Source organism: Phoenix dactylifera, chromosome 2 (genome assembly GCF_009389715.1).
Source record: "Phoenix dactylifera cultivar Barhee BC4 chromosome 2, palm_55x_up_171113_PBpolish2nd_filt_p, whole genome shotgun sequence".
Classification (NCBI taxonomy): Eukaryota; Viridiplantae; Streptophyta; class Magnoliopsida; order Arecales; family Arecaceae; genus Phoenix; species Phoenix dactylifera.
The window spans coordinates 28,106,075-28,133,198 of NC_052393.1; the positions used below are offsets into that span (position 1 = coordinate 28,106,075).

General features: G+C 37.0%; 2 protein-coding genes and 1 non-coding gene across 6 annotated transcripts in view; 2 read left to right on the forward strand and 1 right to left on the reverse strand.

Annotated features, from left to right (window-relative positions):
- Positions 1 to 196: 196 nt before the first annotated feature.
- TRNAV-CAC lies at positions 197 to 270 on the reverse strand. The gene has a single exon. It is a non-coding gene; the product is annotated as a tRNA-Val (tRNA).
- Positions 271 to 5,852: 5,582 nt separating this feature from the next.
- Positions 5,853 to 11,595, forward strand: LOC103706873 (catalase isozyme 1-like). 2 transcript variants are annotated; one of them, XM_008791133.3, is made up of 8 exons: positions 5,853 to 5,975; positions 6,550 to 6,646; positions 8,175 to 8,452; positions 9,084 to 9,860; positions 9,941 to 10,030; positions 10,893 to 10,960; positions 11,050 to 11,143; positions 11,314 to 11,595. In XM_008791133.3, exons 1-8 carry the CDS (start codon positions 5,961 to 5,963, stop codon positions 11,371 to 11,373), a joined length of 1,479 nt encoding a protein of 492 aa, XP_008789355.2. In that variant the 5' UTR covers positions 5,853 to 5,960; the 3' UTR covers positions 11,374 to 11,595. The 2 variants fall into 2 exon arrangements, with proteins under 2 accessions (XP_008789355.2, XP_038979786.1); XM_039123858.1 differs by lacking the exons at positions 10,893 to 10,960; positions 11,050 to 11,143; positions 11,314 to 11,595 and adding an exon at positions 10,500 to 10,810.
- Positions 11,596 to 13,017: 1,422 nt separating this feature from the next.
- Positions 13,018 to 27,124, forward strand: part of LOC103723574 (phosphoinositide phosphatase SAC6) — a 48,488-nt gene continuing 34,381 nt past the window's right edge. The window contains exons 1-6 of one of the 3 annotated variants that reach the window (XR_005510780.1): positions 13,018 to 13,475; positions 14,334 to 14,498; positions 19,695 to 19,778; positions 21,126 to 21,253; positions 21,335 to 21,426; positions 23,800 to 23,857. Coding sequence is in view for 2 of the 3 variants with exons in the window: in XM_039123856.1 (XP_038979784.1) it covers positions 13,256 to 13,475; positions 14,334 to 14,498; positions 19,695 to 19,778; positions 21,126 to 21,253; positions 21,335 to 21,426; positions 23,800 to 23,857 (747 nt within the window). In the remaining variant the exon portion in view is untranslated. Of the gene's footprint in view, positions 13,476 to 13,868; positions 13,957 to 14,333; positions 14,499 to 19,694; positions 19,779 to 21,125; positions 21,254 to 21,334; positions 21,427 to 23,799; positions 23,858 to 27,124 lie in introns of those variants that run through there. The other 2 variants (XM_039123856.1, XM_039123857.1) reach the window with 2 other exon arrangements.

Consider the following 27,124-nt stretch of genomic DNA (forward strand, 5'->3'; position numbering starts at 1 on the left):
CACTCATCCCGGGTTGATTAGAGGAGTCCAGCTTGCATAAGGATTTAAAAAGATCTACGTCAGAATTGTTTAAAAGAGAAAAATAAGTTGCAAAAAAGCAAAAAAGAGGAGTCCAACATTGGTTTAAGGATATGAAAAGATTTATGTTAGAATTGGCTAAAAAAGAGAAAAATGGGTTGCAAAAAACAAACAAAATTGTCTGAGCCCGGGTTCGAACCGGGGACCTCTAGTGTGTGAGACTAGCGTGATAACCAACTACACCACCCAGACAGGCTGGAAAGGCTTATAAAACCATAATATATCATATAATATACTTCTTTTGAAAAATAGCTTAATATGATCACTCTACCATCTAAAACTAAAAGCCTGTTTCTCAGTACTTGCGGATAGGATCTGCAGATATGTAGTATCGAATAAATAGATAAATTCCTAGTCTTCAAGTTAGACAAGAAATAAGAAAAATGCACCACTAAAACAAATCCCTCAGATAAAACTACATTAACAGACAAAAATAAAACAAGAAGTCTTTTCTAGGAAGAAGCCACACTGTGACAGTGAGGACCAGTGGAAACAATGATTTTTTCTTATTTAGAAGAGAGTTAACATTTTTATGGCAATAAAGGGTAGGAACAAGGTAATGAACATTTGTTCATTCTTTTTTCAGAGCTATGTTGTGTCCCTCAAAAGTATTTAACTCGGTAAGTACGAGATATCTCCTGAATGTAGCATAACGGCACTTGGTATCAGATACTATATCTCAGGGGCAATATATTTAAAACAAATACAAAATGGCCACAAAAATTCATGAATGGAGGTGATTCCCTCTGCACCAAATTGAAGTCAAGTCTCCAGTCTCCACCAACCTTTTTTGTGGCTCCGGTGAAAGAATTTGAGATTGATCCCTGGGCCAACATGTGGACTCCATTCATGCTCTCACCAATGCTCTTTGCGTCTTCGTTTGCCATCCTGCTCTTAAAACTACAATCCAGAGTAATTTTGAAGCCGCAACTGTAAACTCCTTGAAGGCACTTTCATTAATAAAATAAAAATATACAAAGATCATTTATTTTATATTCTTTTCCTCGCTATACTGGGCTGTGTTATGGTATTAGTGTTTTCGAAAATTATACATAATTAGCTTGCAAACAGTAGTGACTTTACTAGAATATAAAGTATGTGTGCTATAGATGATACATGTTGGTGGTGAATATAAATCAGAAGTAAAATGATATAAGTAAATAAATAAGTTTTTAGGTTGGACTGTATTAGAAGCCATATTTTATGAATAAAAAAGTTTGATTGATTAAGTCATGTTGAGGAACCTGTTTGTGTCAATGCAATCCATCTCTAGCATGTGCAAGTGAATAAAAAATTAAAAAAAAAGAAATTAAAGTCCATCATCCTCCCATAAAAATTCAGGTCATGCTCTTTTCATATATCTCTTTTATAAATATTTCATTTGGATGGTTCAAAACTTTTAATTTTATTTCCTACCATATATATATTAGAATTGGACACGTGAAGTATTGTGTAATATAATCCCACAATGTTGACCTAGTAGTTTTGACCATTTGTATCATCATAATAGTAGAGATTGATGTAAAAGCAAAAAGAGAGATCATTAACTAAATGTGAAATTATTTCCAAAATTCAAAAAGAAAAAATTAATGAAATAGAACCATCCCAGATAATAGAGTATGTAATAATTAGCATTTTTACTGTGAAGTGGTTGTAGTTTAGTGGTTAGAATTAGACATGGGCTTGAATTTGAGCAAGTAAGTATGCTTAATTTTTACTCCCCCCATCTCCAAAAAAAAAAAAAAAATCCAAACTAAAGCAAGTTGTTTTTTTTAACTTCTCTTTTCAAGAACTAAGATAAAATCTCAGCTAGATATTATGATGACGAGGCTTTGTTGAGTTGATTTAAATTTTTTTATTTCTTTTTTTGAAAAATGCTTCATTTATTTATTCTTTTGAGCAATCATGCTTTATTAACTATTTTTTCATGAGCATGCTCAATTTTTTATTAGCTAAAAAAATATATAGGCAAATTCCTTCCATCTTCCGGAAAAAAAAAACTCCCAAACTAAAGCAAGAAATTTTTCTGTTACTTCTCTTTTCCAGAACTAAGATAGATGAAAGCTCAACTAAATATTATGAAGTCGAAGCTTTGATGAGTTGAGTTGAGTTTAATTTTTTTTTGAACAAACATTCTTTATTTTTTTTTAGTTTTTCTAAGCACGCCTGTTTTTTTTTTATTTTCTGGTAAGCATGCTAAGTTTTTTATTAGCAGAAATATATAAGCAAACTCCTCCCATCTCTTGGAAAAAAGATCAAACTAAAGCAAGATTTTTTCATTTTATTTTACTTCTCCTTTCGAGAATTAAGACTTATGAAAAAGGTTTTTTTTGTCAACTCAATAAGTCACCGATCACCACATAAAAAAGTTTTTTAAAACCTTTTTTTATATTTTTAGCAAATTTATTGCCAACGTGGCATCTGAATTCTACTTTCGCGGCCCAGCTTCGTCCTAAGTCTCGTTATCTTCCCCTCGCATCTTGGCGTTCACACTCCACACTCCTACCGAGCCAAAGGGAAGCGCACACTCCAGGAGCCATGATGACGCGTGGCGTCTAGTGAATGGTGACACGTTGCATCACCAGTGGCCGTGAGGTGGTTGTAGAAAACTCCAAAGGGGATAAGACGCCATGACTTCATGACGTCCATAAAAATTTTTAAAAGAGAAAAAGAGAAAATTAGAGATAAAACTTACGGCGTCGTTGGTGTCCATCTCGGATGTATCGCGATAATTCCAAAATACATCTACGGTGGATTTTTTCCTTCTTTCTTTTTTTCTTTTTTTTTTTTCTAACAAAAGAGAGAAGAGAGGGTGAGGTCTCACCCGCGTAGCAACCCCCACTGGACCCCTCTGCTGGAGAATATTCAATACAGGCAGATAAATTTTACTCATACCCTTCCCACCCACGATGAAACTCCACGTGTTAATACGTCACATTAGCACCACCTAAGCAACCGACAGACCAGATAGCGACTCCATCGGGCAAATCAGGTGGGGGACATCCGGTTCTGCATTTAATCGATGCCCGCGCGTTTTGAATCTGGGCCATTTAGGTGGAATTAAAGCTCCATTCCCACCGTGCTATCATCTTGGTGATTTTTTCTTTATCTTTTGCTTAGGTGGTAAGTAGGCCCAGTGATGACCGTCGGGGGAGGGGGCTGGAGCGGAGAGAACCTATTTTTTATAAAAATAAATCCATCTTTACATTGGATCTATGATAGTTACTTTGAAATTTATGTAGATGAATGGATAATGCGGCTCTAACATTTTAACATTTATGCGGATCCCGATCTAATGGTCAATATTGTGAAATAAAAACAATCGTTCTTTTGAGCAAGAGATATAACTCGAGTTCTAGGTGAGTGAGCCCTAACAATCCCATGAGGCTCGTTATTATGTTTTGGAAGAACCAGTTTACTAGTCCTGTTCCAAGATTGGCACGCATGATAGTTTTGAAGAGCCTTTATGCGTACAATATACTAGTGTACGGTTCTCCCTAAACGTGCAAGCCCCATAGTAGCTTCTTCTCTCGTCTTTTAAAATAATCAAACCGGCAAGAGGAACAGATGGAGACATCTCATCAATAGAGTACTAGAAGAATTCATATTACATAGTATAATATGTACTGATGATTTTTGTCCCGTAATAAAAAAAAGGGAGCTGTCATTTTAATTTATGCATTGGTCTCATTGTTCTCCTTCAAGAAATGCAGAATCGGCTCATACCGGCTGATTCAGCCCGTAAAGATCGGTCCGATTCGACGTTAAAAAATGGTATCAATCTGAACCAGCTCGTATCGGCCTGAACTGGCCCGTATCGACCAGAACATATGTGAACCGGTCGATTTGCATCAATTTTAAATTTTTTTTGAATTTTTGAATGCGTAAATCAGGCCGAACCGTGGTACCGGTTCGATTTGGTCCAAATCGGTAATAAAACTAGTCCAGTAGCCGATCGGTACACCTATCGGTATTGGTTCGACCATTCTTTCTCTCCTTCAAACAAAAGTTGAATAATTGAAATATACTGAAGTAAGGATATGTACATTACATTCCATAGATAGATAGGTAAAAGTATCTCAAGGTGTATAGGCTCAAAAGAATTTATGTTATAATATATATCTAAGACCCGCTCAATTTAGCTAACAGAGGGTTGAGCCTGATCCATTCGACCGTGCAGATATAAGAATCGGCTCGGAATGAGAAAAAAAGGCACTTGGTCAGTACGTGCGACGAGAGAAGAAGACATCCGATGGGAATTTCCTTCTTTGTGGACTTGTCAGAAAGAATCTAACATTGAGACGGACTCCGACATCCTTTCGGCTCCATTTAGAGCTCTTCCCCTTTTGATCCAACACCGAAGACTCAAGCCTGGACTTGGAGTTTGTCCAAATTTTCATCTGCACATCGTCTGCCAGCGCTATATTAAAACACCACCTGAAACTAGGTAAAGATTCCAAAATCTTTAATTAATCCTTCTCCACACTCTTCTTGATCCCTAAATCATAGTTTCTGGTCAGATTGTCACTGGGTTTGGTTGGAAAGAAGGGGCCGTTCTAGATTGAAATTTCCAACTTCATTTTCTTTGATTTTTTCCTTCTATGCCGATCATTGCCGCCGACTTGCCAATTGTGGAACCTTCGACTGTGCCACCGTGGCCAACACCATTGCCGACCATAACTAGGGCTGTTAACGAGCCGAGCCTGAGCCTGGGAGAGTTCGGCTCGGCTCGTTTCACAGAAGCTCGGGCTCGGTAACGAGCTCTATATTGGACTCGAGCTCGAGCTTGTTTGGCAAAGCAAAGGCTCGGGCTTGAGCTCGTAATGCTCGTTTCAATTACGAGTCCGAGCTCGAGCTCGGGCTCGGGCTCGATAACAGGCTATTTTTCTCTATATGGTCAGATTTTTATGAATTATGGTGCTGAAATAAGATCTTTCAGCTGAAGACTAGAGCTCGTTTGGGCTCGTGAGCTGCTCGGGCTCGAGCTCGGGCTCGGGCTCGGATGTAAACGAGCCTCATATTGGGCTCGGGCTCGGGCTCGTTTGACTAACGAGCCGAGCCCGAGCCGGACTTTTACCGAGCCGAGCCCGAGCAGCTCGGCTCATTAACAGCCCTAACCATAACCACCAATGGGCCGTGAGGCCTCCTCTGTTTTAGAAAGGGGCGGGCATTTGCTTCCTTTTTCTATTTTCCCCCTCGAAACCAAGAAAAAAAGAAAAAAAAAATAAAGGGAGAAAGAGATAATCTTTTTTTTTTTTTCTTTTTGTATAACCGTGTCGGAGCCCAGAGGGTTAACGAGCCGAACCCACGGATGGGGAGGGTATGAGTAAAATCGGCCGGCATGCCCAACATACGGTCATTTCTGTCCTCGTCAAATATTCTCCCGGCAGGGTGGGGCCTAGTAGAGGCTGCTACTTGTGGGTGAGTTTATCCCTTCCTCCATCCTTTCCCTTTTTCAAAGCAAAAAAAAAAAAAAAATACAATCTACCAATGGATGACAGGATAAGTCTAATCCGAGTGTTCCGCACGTTCATCGGAACCTAATTCTAGAAACTTGCGAGATATCGGCAATTTATCGGAAATGGCGGCGGTCCGATGCAACGAAGATCATGTATCAAGATTCAAGCGTTATGTGCTCCTCCTTTCCATGAACAGACGCCCTCCGGATGAACCGTTGGACGACGAGGACGTCCGCCAGACATTCAGCAGCTGCCACGTACGCAGTCTTTCCTGGTGGGCCCCGTCCCAGTAATTACCCGCCCTTCCAGTTTACATAAATCCCTCCTCCCGGTGCGAGAAGCTCGCCGACGAAACCGCGGACCGCGCGAAGCTCCTTCTAATCCCTAAAGAGAGACAGAGAGAATCTAATCCGCTCTCCCTCCATGGATCCTTACAAGGTATTATTATTATTTTTTGAATATTTGGGGAAAGATTTCGAAGGAGATCATCTAGCTGGTTTGATTTGGTTTCTTGTTGATACTCATCTCCAGATGGCGATGGTGGATTGTCTCTTTGTTTGTTTCTTTTATTATTTTATTGTAGTTCTTGAAATATTTCTGATGGTGGATTGTCTCTTTGTTTCTTTTATTGTAGTTCTTGAAATCTTTTCTTAAAAGTTGGGACCTGTTTCATGATTTCTGATGTTTTTAGTGGTAATGAATGATGAGTTTTGCTTTATTTGCCAATTGATCACCTCAAAAGGATTGATTTTTTATTTGATTGATAGATTTTGTTTTCATTATAATCTTTTCCTTCTTTGGAGAGGTCTTTTTGTTGATCGATCGGTTATATATCTTTTTTATTGATCTACTATATATCTTTTTTGAACTTTTAGTTTTTATTTGTCTGAAACATTGGGTTTTTGGTCTTATCTTGGGTTTTTTTTTTAAAAAAAAATCAAGATTCAGTTCCTCTGTGTTTGGGGTGATTTGTCTGATTATTAATCTCTTATTTTATTTTGATTTGTTGCAGTACCGCCCTTCAAGCGCCTACAACTCTCCCTTCTGGACCACCAACTCTGGTGCCCCTGTTTGGAACAACAACTCCTCGCTCACCGTTGGAACCCGAGGTAATAAAACATTAGTCTTTGCCATCTTGATTTGTGGGCTTTTGGTTTTTTCCTTCCCATGATGCCAAATATAATGTTGTAGCTGGAGATATCTGTTGGTTTTCTTGGGCAGAATTGGGATTTATTTTCTATCATTTTATTTTATTTTTTCTTACAAGGTTGCTTAAAATTGACTGTTTGTATCTTTGTGGAACTCAACAATCTGATAGATTATTTAGTTTGTTAAATTGAATTTAAGTAAGGTGAATAAGCTTCGTGCATTGAGAAAATTGGTGGAGGTTTGCATTAATTTGTGTTCAGTGATAGTGATGAAATGCTTGTACTAAATAAAAATCTTTGTTATGCCAATTTATCTTCAGTACTAAAGATGAGAACTTTTCTGTTCTCTGATTAAAAAAAAATCAAAAAATTAGCGATGAGATTGCAGTTAAAGCAATTCCAAATGTCATTTCATTTCCATTCATGATATTTACTTTTCCTCTTGCATGAATACTGTGATATCCTAGGTGCAAAGACAAAGCGGGGAGCGATAAGGAGAAATGATGAGAATTTCTGTCGAAGTATTTTATTCTAGGTACTTTCTTGAGGGTTTAGGTTGTAGAAAGTTACTTGTGTAGCTAATCATCATATTCTTTCAATAACTGTAATAATGGCGATAGTGTTTTTTACTATTATGCGAAGGAAAAATATCCTATTGTAAACAGAATACTAGAGTCATCAAGTATGGTAGACGCGTCAACTTAGTATGGCTTTTAATAAAATAAAAGAATGTAGATTCTGTGTCTCCATTGTCAAATATGTCTTGGTTCAGCTATGCTATTTTAACCATATATAAACACAAAATCACTAAAAATCCATGACCAAAGAAGGGTCAAATGTCTAGCTGTGATTAATACAAAGAAAGGAGTCATTTTTAAATGCAGCAGACAGTGTATGACAAGATCAATGACCCTAGATGTATATGTTAATAGAAAATTAAGATCTGAGAATCTCAGGAGTCAATATGTTTCTCAACATTCTTTTCAACAGTTATAGTATAGATTATGGTCATTGGAAGTCCAATATTTTCTGTGTGTTAGAATGCAAGACTGTGTTATTGGCTGTCATTTCTTGATTTATATATATATTTTTAAAGATGTTTGCATGGGGCTTATCTTTGTTAGACAATAAACCTACCATTCTTACCAACAGTTGTTCCGTTAGTGCTTTAATCTTGTCTCTGGGGTATCAATAATGGAAGCCTCAAGAAAATTCAATTTAATTGACTGACAATCCTAAATAATTGGTGGACGGTTTGCTGATTAGTTTATGTAGATTGATACCAACCATAACTGATCAAGTTTGGTGTATTGGTAATGGTTATATAAATCTGGTGTAAATTTGGTGTAGTGTTTGATGGGTGAACCACAATATTTCTCTGTAGATTGAAAGGCAATAATTAGAACACTTATTTCTGTTTTTACATTATATTTTGCTATTTCTTGGTGATATTGTGGTTCAATATTGTTGACGTCGTTTCCTTCTATAGGACCTATTCTCCTCGAGGATTATCATGTCATTGAAAAGCTTGCCCAGTTTGATAGAGAGCGCATTCCAGAACGTGTTGTACATGCAAGAGGAGCTAGCGCCAAGGGTTTCTTTGAGGTCACTCACGATGTTTCTCACCTCACATGTGCTGATTTTCTCCGCGCTCCAGGGGTCCAGACCCCAGTCATTGTTCGCTTTTCGACTGTTATTCATGAGCGCGGGAGTCCTGAAACCTTGAGAGACCCACGAGGTTTTGCTGTGAAGTTCTACACCAGAGAGGTAACATTGCTTTAGCTGCAAATTCAGGAAAATGCTTCCGGTAATAAACTTCTAGCTCTAAATCTCAGTATCCTTTGTCTGCCACATCGGATGCTTAATTTTGTGTTACTATGCATTTCCAAACTGATTATGTTAGAACTGAATGCCATCTTGTTTACTGTAGTGCTTCTTTCACAGCTATTCAAGTAATTAAATGGTTTCCACACTATCATTATTGTACCACTGGTTTTGTTCATCTAGTGATCACTGTAAGATCTTACTTCTATGGAAGGAAAAAGGTGCTTGGTGTGCATACTTTGGTAATATTCTTGTATCATACATTAATCGTAGAAATACGGCAAAATACATGCATGCTATTTTGCTGTAAGATACCTATATCCCTTTCTTCTGTAAGCAACATTGAGTTTCAAATAATGACATCTTTTCTTCTCGGTTTAAAAGAGGTGCAACTGTCCTCCTTTTCCTCATAAAGCTATTCAAAAGTACATCTACATATAAAAGCACATATGCATTTATTATAATAACAGTAACCTTTTCCTTGTCCTTGGTTTAAATGTTTGTCGGATGGAACTAGTGATTTTGAAAATACAGTTGCACTAAAAATTGTTGTGCTATTGTTTATTGGCCTCAGGGTAACTTTGATCTTGTCGGGAATAACTTCCCTGTGTTCTTCATCCGTGATGGAATAAAGTTCCCTGATATGGTCCATTCTCTCAAACCGAACCCAAAGTCTCACATCCAGGAGAATTGGAGGATTCTGGACTTCTTCTCCCACCATCCTGAGAGCTTGCACATGTTTACCTTTCTGTTCGATGATGTTGGTGTGCCAGCAGACTACAGGCACATGGATGGTTCAGGTGTCAATACCTACACTTTTATCAACAAGGAAGGAAAAGCTCACTATGTTAAGTTCCACTGGAGACCAACATGTGGGGTGAAGTGTCTGTTGGAAGATGAAGCTGTGATTGTTGGAGGCAACAACCACAGCCATGCCACCAAGGATCTTTATGGTTCGATTGCTGCTGGAAACTATCCAGAGTGGAAGCTTTACATTCAGACCATGGATCCCGATCATGAGGATAGGTTTGATTTTGACCCACTTGACGTCACCAAGACATGGCCAGAAGACATCCTGCCTCTCCAGGCGGTTGGGCGCATGGTCTTGAACAAGAATATCGATAACTTCTTTGCAGAGAATGAGCAGCTTGCTTTCTGCCCGGCAATCGTGGTGCCTGGAATCCATTACTCAGATGATAAGCTGCTTCAAACAAGGATTTTCTCTTATGCTGATACTCAGAGACACCGTCTGGGGCCAAACTACCTGATGCTTCCTGCTAATGCTCCCAAGTGTGCTCATCACAACAACCACCATGATGGGTTCATGAACTTCTTGCACAGGGATGAGGAGGTAGTCTTTAATTTCTGTTTGGGGGCCTGAGATTCCATTATTATATCCCTTCATTTTCTTGTTTTTGTGTTGTTTTCCAGGTGAATTACTTCCCTTCGAGGTATGATCCTGTTCGACATGCTGAGAGGTTCCCGATACCATCTCGCATTCTTACTGGAAGGCGTGAAAAAGTATGTGCCTGTCAATATATCTGCCTGGACCGTATGCTTCTATCATTTTTCCTAAGATAATGAACTGTTATGCTGCTATAGAACGTTAAGTACTGCTTCTATACCCAAAGCAAGCTATTCAAACTGCATCTATAAATAACTATGCTCTATTAACTTGAAATGGATACTATTCCAACTTTAACTGTCCAAAAAAGAACATTTTTGTGCTGTCAAGTCCGAGTGTCGATCTCTGATAGAATTTTAAGATAGATAGCACATTGAAAGGAAGGATGCCCCTTTCCTTTGATTCATGCTAAAGTATAATGCATTCCTCTTTTCTTCAGTTATACCATAAGAAAATAACTAAATGTCTTGAAAGAGTGTTTAATGCTTCATTAGATTGTTTAAGTTTAACAAAAAATAACCATGTTTGATGTTTCCCTGGTGCTTAAGTGAGTTAACTAATGTTATTCTCTATTGGTAATTACAGTGTGTAATTCACAAGGAAAACAACTTCAAGGATCCTGGAGAGACATACTGCATCTATAAATAACTATGCTTTATTAACTTGAAATGGATAATATTTCAACATTAACTGTCCAAAAAAGAACAATTTTTTGCTGTTAAGCCTGAGTGTCGATCTCTGATAGAATTTTGAGATAGATAGCACATTGAAAGGAAGGATGTCCCTTTCCTTTAATTCATGCTAAAGCATGGTGCATTCCTCGTTTCTTCAGTTATACCCTAAGAAAAGAACTAAATGTGTTGAAAGAGTGTGCAATGCTTCATTAGATTGTTTAAGTTCAACAAAAAATAACCATGTTTGATGCTTCCCTGGTGCTTAAGAGAGTTAACTAATGTTATTCTCTATTGGTAATTACAGTGTGTAATTCAAAAGGAAAACAACTTCAAGCAGCCTGGTGAGAGATACCGCTCTTGGGATCCTGACAGGTTTGCACTCCTAGATGACATTTGACCCTCAATGATGCATGCATACCTAATACACCGGGCTCATGAGTGAGTATTTTATTTCTTTCTAGGCAAGAGCGTTTCATTCGCCGGTGGGTCGAGGCACTGTCTGACCCTAGGGTCACCCATGAAATCCAGAGCATTTGGATCTCCTACTGGTCTCAGGTTAGTCTTCCTCCCATCTCCTGCTATTCATATTCATCCATGCGATTTCTACATCCTGGCATGCTTTCATGGAGGGTTCTATCGGATGATGAATTTTCTGCGCTAAGCTCATTAGCTTTTTGCATTAATGAAATGATATAATTCTGATTGAAGTTATCTATGGGATGCAGTGTGACAAGTCTCTGGGACGGAAGATAGCAACTCGTCTCAATGTCAAACCAAGCATGTGAGATGATGCACTATGGGCAGTAATTGGTCTTGAGTGATGGTATAATATAGAGAAGGGAGTTGTGGTATTCACATAGAAACTGATGTTAATCTTAGCAAAACATGGGTCTACTTATTGTACTTTTTGTGTAATAATGTAATAATAATATGCTATGCACACTGAAGGAGTGCTTTTAAAGGCTACTTTATCTTGTTAATATTTATCCATGCTTTAGTTGCTGATATCTACAGCATTGATTTCGAACAACTATTCATAGTTTCTAGAGCTCCTTGTAAGGCTTGCAGGCAAACTTTTTACCTAGAAAAAAAAACTCTTTTGGTATTGATGTAATGCGTGGGACTCTCTCTGTGATGTTGTATGGATTAACTACTATATTAGGAGCTGTTGTTCAAATAGGATTTTGGAACTTCCACTATTTTTTTTCCACTTTTGCCCTGTTTTCTTCTTTCCTACAACCCATCTCAGATTCATTTCCCCTCATCTTTTTTCCTACTGTTATAGGTCGCAGTCTTCAAAATGCAGATGTGTGTGTGACTGTGTGAGAGAGAGATCAAACTTGGATACGTTAGCTACTTATACCATTTGTTGCCCAATTTTTGTAATTGCTAGGCATGTTCTTTTTTAAATAGGAGGGAGTTTTACCTGTATATAAGTACCTGGGTTAGTCTAAGATGTGAGGATTCCCACCTATGTTATGGGTGAAATCTTGAGTGGTAACACTATTCATGACTTGAACCTGTTTGCTAGGCATATTTTATTTTGGTAATTGCATACTCATATTTTTACAATCAAGCAAATAGAGTATTGGACATAGCTGAATTACTTGAATGTGCAGCAGGAAGCTCAACCCAATAAAACTTAGGCGAAAAAAGAAAGTTACAAACTATAAGGCCATTCTTTGGTTGGCAGATATCATGAAAAAGCGGGCCAACTTTTCTATCAACTAACTTACCTATTTTTTTATGCTTCCCTAGATGGGTTAGTTGTCTTCACTAAAATAATCATATAAAATGGGGTAAGTCATTTTTCCATCATTCACTAAAATAATCTTTGTATTATTCCTAAAATACCACTAACACTAATATTATTATATTATATTATATTATTATAAAATAATATACAAATATTATTATATATTTTTATTATAAATATATAATATATGTACATTATAAATATATATATTATATAAATATTATTTATAAATTATCAAATGCTGGAGGGTTGTCAAATGCTAGCTTTGAAAAATAGTTTATAAATTGCTCGTTGGAATTGCATATAGAATACCAATTTAGAAAATGGTTTATTGTTTGTCAAAATTATTTTAATAAGCGGTATATCAGTTTTGAAATCCAACTTATAATTTGCTTTTGGATTGTATGTGAAATATTGGTTTCAAAAAATAGTTTGTATATTCCTATTAAGAAGTATTCTAATAAGAAATATTAATTATGAAAATCCGAACTTTGGTAACAATATAATAACTACCGGCATCAAAATGATGTTCCATTTGTGCTCCCTCCATCGCAATTACAACCAGACCGAGCCCTGACGCACGTGCCACCCCCTCTCTTATCTAGTCTGCTCCCCCGAATGTTCTATATACACTGGCATATTAATCCAGCGACCTTAAAAGCGAATCCAAGATTGTACCAAAAAAAAAAAAAAAAGCGAATCCAAGAAGCATAGAAAAAGAGAGAAGAAAAGGGTACGCGACCGGAAAGCCTTTTTTATGTCCTCCTACCCCTTTCCGCGTCACTTTGCCCGGAAAACCTCTCCCTCGCCACTTTGCCGGATCACGTTCCACGCTTTGCTTTGATCTCTCTTCAAAGCTTTTAAGCTATAAGCGCGGTCTGGTGCATCGCAGTAGACCGCGGTGGCGGTGCATGCTCTCCATCGCCTGGCCCTGCTTCGCTGGCCGCCCTCCCCGCGATCCCCGCACCCTCAGATCCCTTGATCTCGTCCCCCTCCTCTCCTCCCCTATTTATACCCCTCTGTTTGCTTCTCCTCCCTTCGCCGCCTTGCTTCATCGCCCACTCCTCCTTCGTCTTTCTCTCCGGCGACGCCTTCGCGGCCTCCACCGCACCCCGCCTCCTCTCGATAAAGGTAAAGCTGGTTCTCCTCCCTCCCTCCCTCTCTCTCTACATCTCGCTGCCTCTTAGGGTTTCTTCTTTGGGGATCGCGATCTTTGGGTTTGTTGGGGAAATCGCGGGGGATTCTTGATGGGCTTACCGTCTTTTTTTGAATTTGACGGTTTCCTCTTTGGGGATCCCGATCTTTGGGTTTTGTGGGGAAATCGTGGGGATTCTTGATGGGCTTACCGTCTTTCTGGAATTTGCTCTCTCTGATCAAGATATGACTTGGATTTGGTTGTATTCTTGGGATTAGGTGTTGTTCGGTTATAGATGTGCAGTTAATTCTTGAATGTGGTGTGGAATTCTGAGATTGGTCTCTTGTTCGAATTTTATGTTTCCTGATGAGATCGTATGCGGATTTTGAGCCGCCGGAACCAGTATGGAGTCAATAAATGCTCCCGATTTTAAGAGAACTTTGAAATTTGGAACTTTCACTGTATACACTAATTCAGGTTGATATTCTTTTTTTCTTTCTTTCTTTTCTATGCTAGGCTGACAAAGTTAAATTCATGAGATTCTTTTTTTGGTTTGGCTTTTTTGTAATGTTTATTGTGTTTTCAGTTTGAAAAATTCGGTCTTCTTTTAGTTAAGACCTTATACTGAAAGCGACCCGAATGTTTACTATATCCGAAGTAACCCTGCTGAATTATTCACCATTTTTTTTAAATTACAATGGCAAAATCGTTTTATTTCAATATTGCATTTTTTCCACCTATTGTCGTTTTTACTCATGTTTGAGTTCTTTGATTTGCCAATTCCCCAATAATATAGTTTCTGAGTATCTGATTGTAGGAAGTCTTGATGATTTACATTTACCATATTTCCTCAGAAAATCCAAATATGGATGAGACGGAGAAGTCACATTCTGAGATAAAACTCTATTCAAGGCTGAGATTATGGGAATTTCCAGACAACTACATCTTTGAGCCTGTTGATACTGTTGCTGATTCATATTTAGCAGTCAGTCGTGCTGATGGATCAATGAACTTGATCGGTTTGTCCTTCCTTTACAATGTCTCATGTCAAATTTCTCTACTAAGCTTCTTTAATAACTTCTCAGGAATGGGACTAAGGATGCGCAAGGCATGGGAAGGGCAGAGGGGTTAGACATATAAATATGTGCATACTAATGTGTAGATATGAATGATATGTATCATAGATATTGTATGTGTACATATGTATGTGTATCTTGAAAGTAGAGGTTGCAAGTCATGATATTCAAACTTCGCCAACTTATGCTTCCTCTCTGGCTTCCATTTTTGTGCTGTTTTCAACTATGATTGGTGTAGAGCATTACATTTCTTTCATTTAGATGCATTAGTCATTCTCGCTCTCTCTCTATTTTTTTTTCTCGGTTTTGTTAGTACTCGTAGCTTCCACTTGTATTTATATAATTACATTAATGGTCATTGAGAGATTTTCCTTCTGAAGGGCAAATCTCCTTGAAAAAGAAGTGGCTTGACCCTAAAAGAAATTCCTATAGGTGCAGATTTTGTATTTGTGCTGTTTGAATTGAACAAGAAACATCATGCTGCATGGTGCCTGAAGGTGGAGTCTATTCATGGGGATCACATGGAGATGGTCTCACAGAGTATTTGTTGATTTGTTTTTCTGATTGGTGTTTGTTGGTCACTGTTATGTTGCTTCTGTCATGGAAATTAACAAAAGGGCCGAATTGAAGCATTAATGTTTTTTTTTTTTGTTTTCCGTAACTAAGTTAAAGTCTATTTTAGGTTTGTAATACAAACCTATTATTGGTGTCATTTGACACAAGTATACAAGGATATTCTATAAGGGAATTTATTGGTTGATTGGAACCTCAATCATTCAGCTCACGTATAGTGGAGTGGGTGTTCTCTCTATCAAATTCAAAAGCCAAGCTGGTGTTTTTTTTCTTTTAATATTTACTAATGTATATTCATGTAAATTCACCTCATATGTAGATCCACTTCTAAAGGCAACAAACTATATTCATTACACGTTTCAAAACCCTAGGGAGATTCTTGACCTACATGTGGTGACATGAGGACTTTCATAACACAGTTTGACTCAAAAATGAATTGGAATCAACCTATAGCTTTGGTATAGTGGTCTTTAACTCCTAACCAGGGCTACAAGCAACCAACTAGAGTTTCTTGTGTTTCTCTAAAACTCACCTTTTAAATAATTCAGAGATTAAAGAATAAGCACTAGATGCTTGGTTGCAAGCTTATTACTAAAGGTGGCAGTTGTAGAATCTAGACTCAAAACGGATTAGAAAATAACTGACTGTCAACATAACTGATTGGGTCGGCTTGGTGTAATTAGAACATAATGATAATTGTGACTATCATTGCTTTTACTCATGTTGCTTAGGTACTGCCCTTCTCTTTCTAGATCCGTAGGCATATATTCAAGCATTTTATCTCTCATAAGGGCCTACATAGATCTTTGTTGCGCATGGTTGTACCATTTGAATATGTGAAATAATTTCTCTTTCTCTGATTGGTGCCACTTATGCTTTCTCTAGCATAAATATAACTTGCACTATTTTCCCAATTTTATCACACATTCATCTCAAATTCTCAACCTTCTCATATCTGCCACCTTTTGTTTTCTTTTTTTTTTTTTAATATTTTATGATGTAACACTTTGAACTATACAACAATAGGGACTGTATTGCAGCATTGTATTTTTTTTTTCCATAATCGTCAAAAGCACCTATCCACTTCATCACCCAACCACATTGATGTTGTTAGTTATGACTTCATCAATCTCTTAATTCATTTGTATAATTGATTGAAAAATAAGAAACTATTATGGTATCTGTTGGCAATCGGCCTCATTTTCGTTGCTACTGCCGCTGAAACTACATAGGTTTTGAGGCTTTCAAACATCATCATATTGCTTAAACTTTTGTAGGATTTCATTCATATTTCTAGTTTAACCATGTTATATTTTCATTAACTGTTCATGGGTGCATAACATCTATGATGGTATATCTTCTTCAATATCAGGAATAAGTTTATAGTTGACTGTCGTAAACAAATGTGCTTGTGTTGGCCTTTGGTGTAATCTTAAAGAGTCTGAAAATTCACTTGTCGAACTATTGATGCTTGTAATCTTGTGTATCTGAAAAGTCACTCATTTCTCCATAAATAGTGCTTGTAATTTTGCTTCGCTACATATGTCATCTGTCAAGGAAGTGCAAATACTTCAGATCACATGTTGTGTCTGTATCATATTCATTGTGGATATAGATGCTTATCAGATACTTCTCACATACGTGTTTGATGGTTGGGTTCCGTATCTTACTTTTCAAAATTGCAAAAAGAAAACACTTCGGATTCTTCATGGATACACTTTAGATACTTCCTTGATAACTTAAAAAACTGGGGGGAGGATTAATTTTGTGGTCCATGAAGTTAATTTTAAAGATACTAAATATGGATTATGGTCTACAAAATAATGAATAAAAAGTTAATGCTACCATATAAAGTATGGACTTTGTTCTTTTGATAGCCTATTATGCTTTATGGATGCTTTTTATATACGTGCACATATTTATGTATATATATGCATGTAAGTATATATTTATGCATTCATATATACAAATATGTACATATACATTCATGTGGATACATATATAAACATATATACATATATATATACATATATACACCCACAAACATATTTATTTACATACATAGAGATATACATATGTATACATATTTACACCCTATATACATATACATAGGCTAGCTACAAGTATATACATATCTACATATATACACATATACATACATACATATATACAAATGTGTACACACACACACCCACACACCCACCCATCCACGCATATGCAGATATACATATATGTACATCTATATATATACACGTAGATATACATATATGTACATGTATAGTACACACATACATACATACCTATATGTATGTATGTATTTGTGTATGTATATGTACATATAGTATGTATGTATGTACGTTTGTCCACATGTGGATGTGTACACATGTACCCATGTGTGCACATATGTACAGATGTACACATATGTATGCATATATACATATGTATATATATGTATACATGTATATGCATATTGGTCTGCCGTACCGGTTGGTACGGGCCGGTACCGGCCGATACATACCGGTACCGGACCCTACCGGTACGGTACAGCTACATATTTCGGTACCGAACCGTACCGATCGGTACCGGCCCGTACCGAACCGATACCGGCCCGAACCAACCAGTCCGTACCGGCTGCAATTTTTTTTGGCTTTTAGCCCCATCGGTACAGTACCGGTTCGGCTCGGTTTGGTTCGGTACCGTACCAGTACCGATGCCCACCGATACGTCGGTACAGTCGGTACCGCGTACCTTGTATACATACATACATGTGCATATTTATACATACACACGTGTACATGCATAGATATACATATACATGCATGTATATTACACACACATGTGTGTATATACATGTATATGCTTATACATATACACACTTATATATAAATCCTCACACATATAGATGTATCTTTGTGGTATTGTATCCTACTTTTTAACAGTTGCCATATCGGTTATCTGGATTGTGTCATATCTGTATCCGTGCTTCCTAGACATCTATTTTCATTGTATGGCTAATTCACACCATCGACAATACCCCACGGTGTGATTCCTCTTTAGTATTACATCATTGCAAAATATCACATGATTAATAACTTTGCATCTTAACATGGTTGTTAGCATAGTAAAAGTACTCTAAGATTTTGAAAGTATTCTTGATTTTTCCATGGCATTTTTTGAATTCCTCTATTAACAAATTGCTAATTTTTTTTACATATTATTCATAGATTTTTTTTTTCCATGAATTGTTCACAAATAATTTATGAAATCTTTTTGAGTTCCAACTTCTTAATGCTATATATTGTTGTTGATGTTCCCGTCAATTTATTGTTTTTGCCTCTTGCATGCTTGTTTTCATTTGAATATGTACACATATTTACATAACGTTGCATTCCTTTTTTGTTATTCAATTTATTTATCATTTTTTTGCTTCTAATTCTTTTTAAACTTTTGGTAATTTTCCATGGTTTATATGTAAATGTTTATACGTGGTTTGCCGAACTTGGATTGGAGGGCGTGTTGGTCGGTGATCGGTCTGGCATAGTGCTGTTTCGAGGCCTACCGACAAAGAGAGAGCCAAAGAGGGAGGGGGAGAGGGAGAAGGAGAGAGAGGATAAGAGGGATGGATAGGGAGGGAGGGAGAGGGATAAGGAGGAAGGGAGGGACAGGGAGAGGAGGGAGGAAGGGAGAGAGAGGCCGAGAGAGAGGGAGAGCTTGGAAGCCGTTGTCGAAACATGGATCTCTTGTTTTGTTTCCAAATGGGGATCATTTTTTTATTTTGCCGATTTCGAATTGAAGTTGGAAAATCAGTTCAAAATTGGCAAAATAAAAAAGGAATCCCCTGTTTCAAAATGAAATAGGGGATCCCTATTTCAACGAGAGCTTCTGAGCCTTCCCACCCTCTCTCTCGGCCTCTCCCTCCCTCCGTCCATCCTCCCTCCCTCCCTCCCTCCCTCCCTCCCTCCCTCCCTCCCTCCCTTCTCTCTTCCTCTCTCTCCATCTCCTTCTCCCTTCTTTTCAAACCAAGGTAATGAACCTTGTTGGTAATCAACCTGTTCATTTCGGCATGCCCCCGAACCAGCCGGTTTGGCATGGTTCAGATAACCTTTATACATGCGCTTATATTCTTTCTTTTTTTCTTCAATTTCTTTATCATTTTTTGCTTTGGATTCTTTCTAAACATATTTGACTGTTTTGCTAACTTACTTACTTGGTACTTTTTAGGTATCTATGTACCAGTATTCTTTTTTCCATATTGTTGTCTTGGTATTGTGTATTTATTTTTAAGTACATGCACAATCTCTCTCTCTCTCTCTCACACACACACACACACAAACACACACGTGATTGCATGCATGCGTGCACATCACAGGAAACCCTCACACCCCCTATCTTGTAGATTGGTCTATTCCACTACTTATGTTACATTATAACGTAGTGAATATTAGAGTTTTGCACTAATTCTTTGTTTATTTGGACTTTATTAGTTATTTCATGAGTATTACTGTTTTTTAGTTTTCATTTCAGCAGTCAAGGTGGTTTACCAAGTTTGCTATTTCTATTGAACAGGAGAGCTTCCACAATGTGGTCCTGTGCAGTCTCCAAATGTTTGCACTGTGTTTGGCATTATTGGAATGCTGAAGCTTTTAGTGGGCAAGTGAACTGTTATCTACCTCTATCTTTTATTTGTGATTCAAAAATTTAATTTGTCTCGCAATTCACCAAGAAATGCAGGCTAATCGTACAATAAGTTAAGAACAATTAGAATTCTTGCTTGTTGCGAATGATGGTTTGGCTCGGATAAATGAAAAGGACTCACTTAATGGAGAATTAAGATCTGTAATATATGTGATGAACAAATTTATATGAGTATTTGCGTACAGTTTAAAAGTAACTCAGTAGGTTTGACCTTTTTTTATCTATTGTGTCAATGTATAATTGTTCTTCATGATTGAAGTATAGTGATATACAGAATTGTAAGGAAAGTAAAGGAAGTGGGGCTTAATGGTGTAAGAGTTCTTTATTTCCGTAAGTTATCTGTTCTGAATACTCTAATTATCTTAAATCTAGTACTTAGGTAAATATGTTGCACGTGAAGAATAGATCAAGATGTTTTCTGTTGGATGAGATCGGATTTCTGCTAGTTTAAAAGACCATTAGTGGCACTGTGGCAGTATACATGGAGTATACACTGCTAGCTTAAACGATTGTCAGTCTGTTGATGGTAAACGTCCTCTTATTCTTTTTATTTCCTGCTACTTATGATGTTACATGCAAATATGGAACTAATTTCTATTTGAATTCAACAAAAATATTTAAAGAATTTGAATTCCATAAAAGAAACAGTTGACTTCCTAGCTTGGGAACAGAGATTATGATTTGTAAGGATCAGGTCAAAATAGTGACATTATATGCTTTTGTATTTCTCAAATCTTTAAGAGCTCAGAAATTGTATCATATTCAAACATTGTTAGACTCAAAAGTCAAAAGTGCAGTAACCATATCTTATATCCTAGCTTTGAGAACATCTGATCCAATATGGTGCTAATAGAAAGATTCATAATCAGTTTTTTCCTTTTCTTTATACATGTTGCCTTGTTACATTTGTAATAACCAATCTTGGTAATCAACCCATGGTTATGAATTGGTGGTCTTGGATCTCATGATTGTTCAGTAATATCATTGTTCTTGTTCAACTGATTGAAATTCTGTCATTGTTTGTACCATACGAGTTTCTTGGGATCCTTCAGCACAGAGTTGATGTTCATTATATGATTGAAGATGATGAGATCCATGTCTGCGTCATTACTGCTCGTCAGTCTGGTGGAAATTTGTTTAGACCTTTGCAAGTTTAGCCTGTATGCTGTGAGGCAGTCTTGATTTTCTTTGAAGCAGTTTTGACCATCTATATTGAGGGCCGCTGCATCTTCCTTGATTAAATATGTTGCCATTTGAAGCCATTTTGATAATGCTCACTAGCTTCTCCGTGATGCACAACAGGGTCATATCTGTTAGTGATAACAGAGCGTGAATGTGTTGGATCTTACTTAGGCCATCCTATTTTCAGAGTATCAACTCTGCGAATTCTGCCATGCAATCATTCTCTGAGTAATTCCCCAGCTGAACAGGTCCAAAGCATTTTCAATTGTATTTTATATTTATTATTTTCCGCGTACATCAAACTTAGTCATGTTACTATGTTTTGACAGAAAAAGACGGAAGCAGAATTTTCTGTGCTTCTAAATGCTGCAGAGAGGACTTCTGGTCTGTTCTTCTCCTATGATGTGAACTTAACACTTTGGTGAGTGCTTGTCAATTAATTGTTCACTGTATTGCATTTTGTCCTTTATTCAGAAATAATGCAACTCACATAAATTGTCATATCTTACTGCTCAAGAGCTGTTTGATGTGCTCATATATAGAGAAACCATAACAACCGAACCCTTTGATTGGTTTTGTACAAAACAAATGATTTGGACACAGCTAGCTAATGCCAGCAGTTTGCAGATTATGGAGGGCCTGACAATGCTCAATGTGCTAGCCCATGTAAATGCCATCGTGGCTTGAGTTTCTCCTCTATCTTCTTTCTTTTCTTAAGACATCTTTCTTATTTAGTTTGAACAGGTGTCACATTATTTTTTGTTTTTTGTTAAGGATTCTAACTATATCATAGATACTGAGGAACAACAGTAGACATGAGATAAAGGGTGAAGTGCTTATGTTTATTCCTATTTAAGAAAATACAAAGAAGCAATATGTGCGACTTTTACAAAACTACCATTACTTGTTTCTGTCCTTGATGAAATCCTGCTTTGTTACAAAGTAAATGTCGCTGAACTCTCATTCCAGTTTAAATTGTACCCTAATTGTTAGTCGACTGTCTCCTATATCTGTTAGCCATTCCTGTGGCCTGTTCCTGTTAGTTGGGAAAGTTTAACTGTTTAAGCATATTTACATTGGACAGAATCTCTTTATCTATGACATCTGAAATTCTGAATCATAGGAATTGCACAGTTTTGCCTGGTCTTGATTTAACCACTTAACATAGACTTATCATGATAGAATTTCTCGTTGCTTACCATCTGTATTTCCAACAGAAGTATATCTATAACAATGGTTCTTTCCTTCAACAAAATATCTATAGCAACAGTTCCACGATCTGTTCAATGAGTTCTGCTTGCTGTTTTCTGTATCTCTTTGCTACTAATTGTAGCATTCAGAATCTTTGCTCTTACAATGTAGCACAGAAACTGAGGTTCTTATGGGCAATAAGATGTCTTAATTAGTAATGCAATTTCATGAACATTATACTTAACTTGTATATAAAATTTTTAGGGGTCGTTTGAAACTTGAGATTTTAGTTAGATAATTAAAGTATGCAATACCATCAATACATTACATTGTTAAGTCAGTGGAAAATAGATTTATAAAATAAAGTGGGAAAAGAACCTGAACCAAGCATAAAAAAGGAAGACAAGTAGCACACACAATCATACCCCACTATTTTGTTTCATTTTTTTGAAAGCAAGTGAGTTTCTCTTATGAGAATACTCGAACTGTTACTGGTCCACTTTATTGCATGTTGGGGGTGGCCCAACTAGGTGATTTCATTCAAAACAACTGCTTTTGAATTACGTATGAGTTACTGTTATGGGTACAACACTGAATCCTCATGAAGCTTCGTTTAAGAGATACCAAACCACCGGGAAACACACTTCTATTAACTCCGACTCTCAACTTATGCTGTAATTTAATGTATTTTGATACTGCCATCAGTCTGTTATTTTAGTTTCATGCACCGAATATGTGGAAAATGTCACACCATGGATGGGCTTCTACTTTTATTGATCATTTTAAGAAACAATGCAATCAAGGAACCTAGGCTGCAAATGGAGTGATAGTATCCCGAGTGACTTAGAGTCTCATACCTTGGAGTCTTGGACGTCATCGAGTAATGTGCTTGGACATGAGACATGAGTGTCCACTGTCAAGGTGTCCAAGTGTCTAGAAGCATCAAACATTGGAATCTCCAAAAAAATCAGACATGAAATGTCCTGATAATATGTATGTACATGTGAATATGTATCAATACATGCCTATGAAGACTAAGGAGCGACACCCGTGCTCCTTAAGTTCATTTAATTTGATAAATGCTTGCTATTGTTTATTGGCATTAGGCTCGATAACTTTCATATAGCAGTCACACTAGCAGACATAATGATGATGACATCATATATGATGGTTTAAAGTGTCGAGGAGTGTCATGAAGCATTGGAGTGTCTGACACGTCCAAGAACCTAACATTAGAAGTGACCAGGTGACAGTCATGAAGATCCTCAAAGCCAAGGAGTTTTACAATGTTAAATCAAATACTGTACAATGTTAAGGGTAGCTTGCAGTACAATGTTAAATCAAATATTGTGTTACTAATTTGCATTCTAAGGAATCTAACTCACTCTATGCATATTAAACAGTACTTTCTCTCCAAACAGCTCCTAGACTTGCTTGGTCGAATGATTTTGCTTTATAGTTCCAGCTTTGGTAACTTGTGTGATCCTGTCACAGAAGCCTCACATTCACTTTGTCTCCAATTCATCTTAACCTTTTCATTTATGATCTATCTTTGATAAGATATTTGTCAGTGTATCTTTTCTGATGTTTGATATTGTTGCAGCATGCAGAGGTTGCATGACATGGGCAGTGAATCAAAACCTCTTCCTCTTTGGAGACAGGTTCTTATTTTGTGATCAACATCTACATTTCTTATAAATCTATGTCAGAATCATAATGCTGCTGTTTACTTTTGTCATGTAAATCTTTTTTTTGATGAATATCATGGAACTTTTTCATGAACCATTGCAAATGTTCCCGGTTCCCATAGAATTTGTTATTCTTGCGGATTAATGATTTCTTAAGTCAATTGCATCTTTCTTAATATTTGAGCTGATTTTCTGTTACAATGAGTATATGATTATTATGGTTTAACTTGGAGCTGAGTAATAGCTTCGGGCTGGGTGCAAATGAGCCCAGCTGAGCCGAGTACCAGGTTGCGCGGGCTCAGCTCGGCACCTAAAAAAGCTGCTCAAGCTGGGCTTGAACTTGAGCCAAGCATAACATAACCTGCTCAAGCTCTGCTCGAGTAAGCTCTGAGTGGAGCTTCAGTTGAGCCGAGTTGAGCTTTCCCACTACATTTGAACATCACAAGTATTGAGGCTCGCCTCTAAAATGTGTTTGAGCTCAGGTCATTTCCTAGCTGAACTGATCTCAAACAAGCTCTCAGCGAGCAAGCTTGAGCTGCTCATTAACAGCTCGGTTAGTTTTCACCCCTAGCTTCAAGATTATAAATTGTAAACTAAGATATTTTGGTATTTTAAATCATTTCTTTTTTCAAGACTCATCATAGTCGCGCCAATCATTACAGACTTTGGTTATGCAATGATTCAAATCATGTGGGACACAGTTGTCTTGGTTTTTCTAGGATGGCCTCTCTTGACACCTAGGATAGTGGTCCACCTCGGCATCTAATTGGATGTCCCATTGGGACCTGAATCACTGCTATTAATAAATGCTAAAGTGCAATTTAATTGTAGGCAAATAAAGGTCATGACAGGTTCGTTGAATCGGTACCGAGATCTATACCGGTACGGTATTGGTTCGGTACCGTACCGACGCATGCACAGTACGAGGCGGTAATCTCTTTTCAGTTTGAATGGTAATCATTTTTTTTCAATTTTTGAATAATTTTAAGTGTAATTTTAATGTTTCTTGATGTTTTTTTGATATTTGTATCACCTCGATACATCCTAAATGATGCCTCTTGATGTTTTAGAGTGATGCAAAATATAAAATGAATTTATGTGCAGCATAAAATATTCTAAAATCAATTAGTGAGATACAAAATATAAAATGATATAATCAATTACATATATTTAAAGTACAACATATATATCGATACTAAAATTTCATCGAGTAGCAATGCCTTTCGTAGATATCCGGATCATTAGCACAGTTAGAAGGCACATCAGCCCACCCCTCTACAAGTGGCTTTGTAGTCTTGTATGTTCCCCATAAGGAATGCACTTTGGGTTATAAGTATTCTCAGATCTCTCACTGAAGCTCTGACTTTGAGAGGTATCCTCTGGCTGATAATACGGCTGTGGAGGGGCCCATCCAAATATGCCGGCAGCAAAATCCGACTCGTAAGATGCTCTGGGCTGCGTAGATTAGTAGCCAACGGAAGACGATGTGTCAGACGTACCATATCTATATCCGTATGGATCATAGGCTGCCAATGGTTGCGGGTAATATGATCCAGTATACAACTCAAAAAATCGATGTCTATGGATCTTACTCCACGTGTGAGGTCATTTGCAGCTGCATTGTGTCCTCCTTAATGATCTCGAGGAGTTCGTTTTCTATATGTAATTGTATCATCGCAGACTCTATCAGATTGTGCACTATGGTCCCTATTCTGTGTAGCATGTGTAAACTAGGATTCATCGGTGAATCGAAAACCACCCTGCGGCCGCGACTCTCATAAACGGTGGTCTCATATCCACTATCTTCTTGACCAACAGATCCATGACCACCAGAATTATCATTTATATATTTTTAATAATTTTTAAATTAAAAAAATATGTTTAAATATCATAATTCAAATATATATATTTTTACTTCAGAAAATATTTTTGAAATATGTTTTACGTACTAATTTTTCATAATTTTTGATATTAATTATATATTTTTAATTATTTTTAAATTAAAAAATATTTTTTAAATATAAATATTTAAAAAAATTAATTTGAGCTCAGATTCATGTAGAATCCTACAATAGATGCTACATATATTTGTTAGACCCGTGTTATGTATCAAAGGCTACTTATTTCTCAATTTTTTTTAAAATTTAGGCCTAGGCAACTATGCGCAAGCTTGCATCAAAACTTGAATAAATGGATTAATTTAGCTGGAGATAAGCTTGCATGCCCCTAAGTACGCTTTTGATTTTATATTTTTTTTTAAATTTTATTTTATGTTATTTTAATTTTTATCTAAAAATATATTTTGAATTTTTTAAAATTTATATATAATTTAAAAATTAAAATTTTTATGACATCGTGTAGATCATCCATAAATCTACAACATATCATAATATCAAGGCAAAATCAAAATTTTTGGCATGATCTTTTCTTATTTTGCAAATTTTAAGGTATTTTTTGGCGTAAAAAAAAGGAGAAAATGAGATAGGGAAGATGAAGCATGCTTTATTTAGGGTTGGATCTTTCTTCAATTGTGCTAAATCAGCATATTTTTCACCATGGAGAAGGGGGTATTCGGATAGGTTGGGAAGGCCTAAAAGTTTTCTAGTTAGACTTCCCGACCAACATAGCCGAATATTAAGTGGTTTGAAGATGGGCTTTCGAGATGGATATTCCTATGGAGAAGATTTCAAAAACAAGGGATGAGAAAGAACAGCCTGGAAAGCTAATTGTGGACAACTTTTTGAAGTGCTTCAACCACATACATACTCATATCTAGGATGGGTAATAAGCAAGCGGATGTAATGGTAGCCAAGACATCCATGTTGTCTTTCACTGATGATAATCCCCTTTGCATTATAGGTGTAAGGCAAATTCCAATGCCTGCACATCACTGTTTTGTTATAAGCCTTTCACTCTCCCAGCTTGTGCCAACATGCCTAAACTTCTGTTCTAAAAAAAAAAATACTATGCCTCGCGAAGGGAATTTGTTCTAGAAAATGTGCTGTACTGTAGATCGTTTGACAGACCGACCTTAGATGTGATGACACAACACAACAAACCATTCATGACTCATGTAGGAGCATTCGGTGGTCACATTAATGGACATGCGCTAGCTAAGAGAATTTAGGTTAGGGTACTATTGGCTGGCTTCCTATGGGGAAGGGGAGGACATCATAGAGTTTGTGCGTAGGTGTAAGGAGTGTCAGACTCATGGTGATTTCATCCATGCCTCTTCAACGT